The sequence below is a fragment of the Antrostomus carolinensis genome, unplaced genomic scaffold (assembly GCF_000700745.2).
Source record: "Antrostomus carolinensis isolate BGI_N321 unplaced genomic scaffold, ASM70074v2 scaffold20729, whole genome shotgun sequence".
In the NCBI taxonomy this organism is placed as follows: domain Eukaryota; kingdom Metazoa; phylum Chordata; class Aves; order Caprimulgiformes; family Caprimulgidae; genus Antrostomus; species Antrostomus carolinensis.
The window spans coordinates 6,234-12,548 of NW_010338170.1; the positions used below are offsets into that span (position 1 = coordinate 6,234).

Genomic DNA, 6,315 nt, shown 5'->3' on the forward strand with positions numbered 1-6,315 from the left:
GAACACTGAGCTGGCTGCTTTCACAAAGGTGAGCAAAATCCAAGCCAAAAGAATCCCCCTTGTGGCATTCACTTCAATCCCCTGGACAACACAAAGTCTCTGACCCCACAAACACTGTAGGGTGGGAGAGCTTCCTCCCACCAGAAGCATGGCCTGACAAGAGTTGATCAGACTGAATTCTCTCTCCCTCCTTCCCTTCCCAATCCCATTCCCTTCCCAATCCCATTCTCTTCCCAATCCCATTCTCTTCCCAATCCCATTCCCTTCCCATTCCCATTCCACTGGTGCTGAACAGAGCAGCTCCAGTTCCATACCTGGAGCTGAGGGGGTTGAGCGAGGGGCACTTCTGGCTCAAGGAACAGTCATCAACAGGTTGACACTGGCCCAGGTTGGCCAGAGAAGCTGTGGCTGCTCCTCCCTGGAAGTGTTGAAGGCCAGGCTGGATGAGGCTTTGAGCAACCTGGTCTAGTGGAAGGTGTCCCTGCTGATGGCAGGGGGGTTGGGACTGGATGAGCTTTGAGATCCCTTCCAACCCAAACCATTCAGTGATTCTATGATCAATTCCCACCTCTTTTGGTCTTCTGCAGAACCAGAAGGACCCAGGTGTCGTGGACAGGATGATGAAGAGACTGGATCTGAATAGTGATGGGCAGTTAGACTTCCAGGAGTTCCTCAACCTCATCGGGGGCATCGCAGTGGCCTGTCATGAATCCCTGATTGTTAAGACCCCTTCCCATTAGTCCTGGCTACTGTGTCACCCCCACCACTGTGAACATTCCTCAAAACAAACCTGATGGAAAGCTGGAAGGAGTGTCCTTAAAACAGGGCCATCTCCACTCTTCATTTTTATGTATAAAATAAAAGATTTAAAACCCTAGTGTAAGGTGTGATTTTATTTCAGCATCATGAGCAAGGGGGAAAGCACCAGGAAAGGAGTCCAGCCACAACCAGAGCAAGATCTCTAGGTCCCACCTTCTGCAAGTTCTCATCCTTGTCACTGCCAGAAACTACAATCCACCTGGTTTTGGAGATCCTCCAGCTTGTTAAATACCACTGGGGAAAGGTAGAACGATACCAAAGGGTACAACTACACAAGGTAAAAGCAAAGACATTTACAAATAGGGATCATTTGAGCACTGGCAACAGCAATTAAGACACAAATAATTAGCAGAAGCAGCCCCTGCTGACACTATTTCAGGATTAGAGCCTCAATTTGCTGAAAACTTCATAATCTTTCAAGTCTGGTAATTTAAGAGTGGAAAAGAGAGAGGTGGGGGAGGAAGGTGAAAAGAGGAAATTAAATCTAATCTCTCTTCTATCTCAGTAAAACCAACTGAGCTTCAAAACAGGAAGATCAAGATGGTCAGTTTACTTTATTCATGAAAGAAGCTGATGATGTTGAGAAACGTTGCTAGGACAACAAAACAAAAAGTCAACACTAGCATTTGAATGCTGAGCTGCTCCTTCTGCCACTTCTGAGAGGAGCAGAGCTGCCTCTGAACAGGGACAGACCCAGCACCAGCTCCTGTGAGAGTCACCTCAGCTCTTCCTCTGCTGTCCAGGCTGCAGCAGGGTTTTGGAGCTCTTCTTTCAAGAGCTCAACACTAGAAGAGGGAAGAGGCAGTTGCTGCCTCTCAAGTAGTTTTTACAGAGTGCTGCACTGTGTGGTAACCAGGAGACAGCAAGAGTCACCTTTTTTACCCACTGGAATAAAATTTGCCTTCAGACAAGAGGACACAGAAACTTGGCATGAGCTGGATGTGGAAAGAGAAGCACAAGTTGGTACAATTTGGTCTTACTGCAGCATTTCTGGGTGGGGAAGAGCAGGTGAGACACAGCAAAGGGCACAGCTACGGTGAAGAGACTACACTAAAAGCTGCAATGGTGGGGAGGTGAAAGTTTCCACACTGTGCTGAAAAGGAGATCATTTCCTTCCCATTTCACACCTCCCCAGGACAGGCCATGTCCTAGCGGAACTGGAGTGGGCTGATCCTCAGCCCGATGACATCTTTGCCGATCTCTGTCACCTGAGGAGTAAAAGGGAGATGATTAATGCTTCAAAGCAACTCAACAACCCAACCCTGTATGCAGCGTTCAGAGCCTTGATGGTTCTCAAGATCAGTGCAATGTCAGTCCCTGAAGGTAGTGTTTAAACTATGCTCCCTCCCTGGAAGTGTTCTCGGCCAGGTTGGATGAAGCTTTGAGCAACCTGGTCTAGTGGAAGGTGTCCCTGCTGCTGGCAGGGGGGTTGGGACTGGATAAGCCTTAAAAGTCCCTTCCAACCCAAACCAGTCTGGGATTCTATGATATGATATGAAAAGAGGGGAGATGGAGATGAGATGTGAGGAAGAAGTTCTTCACTGTGAGGGTGGTGAGACAGTGTCCCAGGTTGCCCAGAGAAGCTGTGGATGCCCCCTCCCTGGAAGTGTTCAAGGCCAGGTTGGATGAGGCTTTGAGCAACCTGGTCTAGTGGAAGGTGTCCCTGCTGCTGGCAGGGGGGTTGGAACTGGATGAGCTTTAAGGTCCCTTCCAACCCAAACCAGTCTGAGATTCTACATTCCACATTAAACTATTATTTCACAATTCCTAAACTGTTCCACCTCACGTGCCAAGTTCTCTGACATTCAACTTGACCCAAAACTCCATGTCAAGTCAGTTTAGGGGGGAAGCATGTGGGAAGCTGCTGGAGGGGCTTCTCATGGACAACATCATGGGTTAGGAGCAGGTGGTAACAGACATCATGACCCCCTTACTGTAGTGACACGACAGATCTGCCCGTGGAACTCAGGGCAGTAGCAAGCTCCACTGAGAGGACACTTCTCCACGGGTTTGCCACGATAGATGGGTCGGTAAGAAGCAGCACAGATATCAAAGGGGTTGTGCATGTCATAGTTGAGCTGGTAGGTGTCAGTAGGATTCTTCTCACAAGCTGACAAGATCTTGCGAGTCTATAAAATGCAACCACAGTGACCAGAGGGACAGTTAAGAAGCAGTTCAAATAAAGTCTGTCACAGCAAAGATTTCTGCCCGTGACCCTCACAAACGTACCTGCTGGGCCACCTCAGGCTTTGGACCCAATTCCAGCAGCCGACGAGCAAAAGTAGCAGCTGTCTTGAAGTTTTTGAGTTTGAAAAAGAGGTTGAGAGCAGTACGGAGAACTAAGATCATGTGGACAGGCTGCAGGTTGGAGTGGGTGAAATAGGCAGCCATCTGCAGGGGAGAGAAGGAGAGTAGGGACACAATCACCACCAAACACATGAACAACTGGAGGTTCTCAACATGTTGCAAGAAACCTCCTCCCAGGTAATCACTGCCACATCTGCTTTAAAAGAGGAAATGGCAGAATTCAGGATTCCAAACCATTTTTTTTAAACCCAAAGTTTACTTCCTCCTCATCACTTCACAGTGAAGAAGTTTCTGTACCTCACAGATTCGTTTCTGCTGCTCCAAGGTCTCTTTGGGAAGCTTCTTCCGCTCGATCTCCATCGAGAGTCCTACAATATACTCCCGGCAAATAGCTATCAGCTGCTGGGCCTTTCAGAGAGGGAGATAGAGTCAGGGCAGTTGGTCTCCTGCCCCACAGACACACAGACAACAGACAGAAGAGTCTACCTCTCACCTCAGCAATCTCCTGCTTGTTGTCCACCACCAGCAAGGGCACACTGAGCAAGATGGAGCGGAATTTCTCCACGGCCTCCTCAAATTTACCAGCCGTAGTGAGCTGGTAGCACAGCTGCAAACGTTGGATCAGGTCGTTGAGTTTCAGTCCAACAGCAGGGAGGGCGTTCTTCAAGCCAGCTTCTTTCCTTTGGGGACACCAAACAGGGGTTGGGGGGTACAAATGGGACCACTGCAGACATCAGCAGAAACACACAGACGTTTGTCAGCTCGATTGTAACCCGTCAGAAATGTTTTGACCTTGGGCCAGGTTGGTTTTCTTTGCCATTAGCTCAGCACAAAAGCCATCTGTGCTTCCATAACTGTGCCACCCACAATGCCCAACTCTCTCTGTGCATTAGTGCAGATGGGGGAGTCTGACTCATTTTTTAAACAGTGGCTTCCAGGAACCACTGCAGAATCACAGAATGATCAAATGGTTTGGATTGGAAGGGACCTTAAAGTTCATCCAGTCCCAACCCCCCTGCCAGCAGCAGGGACACCTTCCACTAGACCAGGTTGCTCAAAGCCTCATCCAACCTGGCCGAGAACACTTCCAGGGAGGGGACATCTACAACTTCCTTGGGCAACCTGTTCCAGTGTCTGACCACCCTCACAGTGAAGACCTTCTTCCTAATATCTCATCTAAACCTCCCCTCTTTCAGTTTAAACCCATCTCCCCTTGTTTTGTCATTAACTGCCCTTATGAAAAGTCCCTCCCCAGCTTTCTTGTAGCCCCTTCAGGTACTGGGAGGTGCTATAAGATCTCCCCGGAGCCTTCTCTTCTCCAGGCTGAACAGCCCCAACTCTCTCAGCCTGTCCTCACAGCAGAGCTGCTCCAGCCCTCGCATCATCCTCGTGGCCTCCTCTGGACTTGTTCTAACTGCTCCAGGTCTCTCTTGTGATGGGGGCTCCAGAACTGGATGCAGTATTCCAGGTGGGGCCTTACAAGAGCGGAGTAGAGGTTCTTGAGATGCCTCAGATCAACTTTGTCAGAGGCAGAGAGTTAGTGTTAGAAAACACAGCATCCCAACTGCCTCACCCTGGCTTTAAGTCTCTAAAGAATTCTTTAACAAGCAGTTCTTTTACATCTAACAGCAGAAAAAAAAATCCCACTAAAGACAATGCTCCCTATTTATATCCAGCAAACAGGAAGGCTCCTCCCTTCAAAAAGAGAGGGAGGAGATATTTCTGGCTACAGTTCTCAGAGAATCTGGGATGTCTCCAGCACAAGGAAAAGAGGAGAGCAAAGAAGCAAACCCAAGAGCTTACCAGTTACGATGTGGGTATCCATACATGGTAGGGAGACACGGCAGCGCTTGGTAGGTCGTACGACCACGGGCATAGGTCTGCAGGAACAACTGCTTGTAAGGTCCAAAGTTTGTTACTCCTACCTGGTCATGGAGGAGCTGAAAAAAAAACCCAAAACACATTGATCTGCTGAGTAAAAGTTACTCAGGGTTGTACAAAGGCCACACAGACATCGTTTAGACTCACACTACCTCTTATTTTATACCCAGAGAGAACAGGACACAAAATGATTCACAAATGGACACAAAATGATTCACAAAAGGACCCAAAATGAAGCTTCAGACTGGATCAGAGATAAAAATACGTGGAGACAAGGAAGGGCACAATCCTTTCCCTATAAATTCCAGAAGAAACTTACTCTCATTGCTGTCTCAAAGGAGCCTGCCAGGATGTGGTCAACAGGAAGCTGAGAATTGTTACACCAGACCTACAAGAAGAGAAGGAAACATATAAAAAAGGAACTGTGTGTATGCAAACATTTATCTTACCTCATCACCCCCAACTCCCCCTAACAACATTCCTGTGCTCACAGATGAGTGTTAACAAGAAGAACTGAACCCCAAAATAAAACCAACATCAAAACAGGAAGTTTCTGAGAAAGACAATCAAAGACTTGTGCCACTACCTGCGCCGGGCTGGTGCCCTTGGTGGGTGGTACGAAGAATCCATCCTCTGTCGCTCCTGCTGGACCAGCAGGAACATCCTGGGAGAACACACAGAGCAGTTGATTAGTGTAGAAGTTTCTTGCACCCAGATGAAATCAGAGTTGGCCACAGTTGTGCTGACCAAGTCTCTGAAAAAGCCCAGAACACATTTCCCACCCCACCATCACCACCACAAGCTATCATTGCCTTCCCAAGTAATGACAACTGGGCTAGTGAAGAAGCCTCCCAGAAGCATCCTACCAGCTCAGGGGGAAGATCCAAATCTTCTTCAACTTCCCATCCACCTCCTTCTTCCTGTCCTTTGCCTAGACCTTCCTCTCCAAAGCCCTCTCCAGCATCCACAAAGCCATCTGTGAGGAAGAGGCAGGGCGGGGAATAATCAGAGTTCTTACACAGGCACAAACTTATACACTTCTGGCAAGAAAAGCTCTTGGATTCACCCACCTTCATCCAGTTGCAACTCTGCATCTTCTCCCCAGCCTTCGGTGCCAACGGTGTCGATGTCAATATCAGCAGCCAAGGCACCCCCTTTGCCTACAAAAAGAGTAAGATTTTCATTTACTTATCTCTGAGTGGCTCAGGTGTTAAGTAAAGAATTGTTAAGTCCCATCTTGTGCTAAAAGGTCAAAGATTTTACAGAATCACAGAATCAATCACAGAATGGCAGGGATTGGAAGGGACC

At 48.2% G+C, this 6,315-nt stretch overlaps 1 protein-coding gene across 1 annotated transcript; it reads right to left on the reverse strand.

Annotated features, from left to right (window-relative positions):
- Positions 1-1,805: 1,805 nt before the first annotated feature.
- LOC104530744 (coatomer subunit alpha-like) lies at positions 1,806-6,167 on the reverse strand (the record flags this gene model as incomplete). The annotated part of the gene is made up of 10 exons (XM_010175429.1): positions 1,806-2,027; positions 2,754-2,948; positions 3,049-3,210; positions 3,424-3,534; positions 3,620-3,806; positions 4,930-5,066; positions 5,327-5,395; positions 5,594-5,671; positions 5,874-5,983; positions 6,078-6,167. Coding segments are annotated over 10 exons (1,199 nt in total), but the record flags the coding sequence as incomplete, so codon positions are not given.
- Between the last annotated feature and the right edge of the window lie 148 nt (positions 6,168-6,315).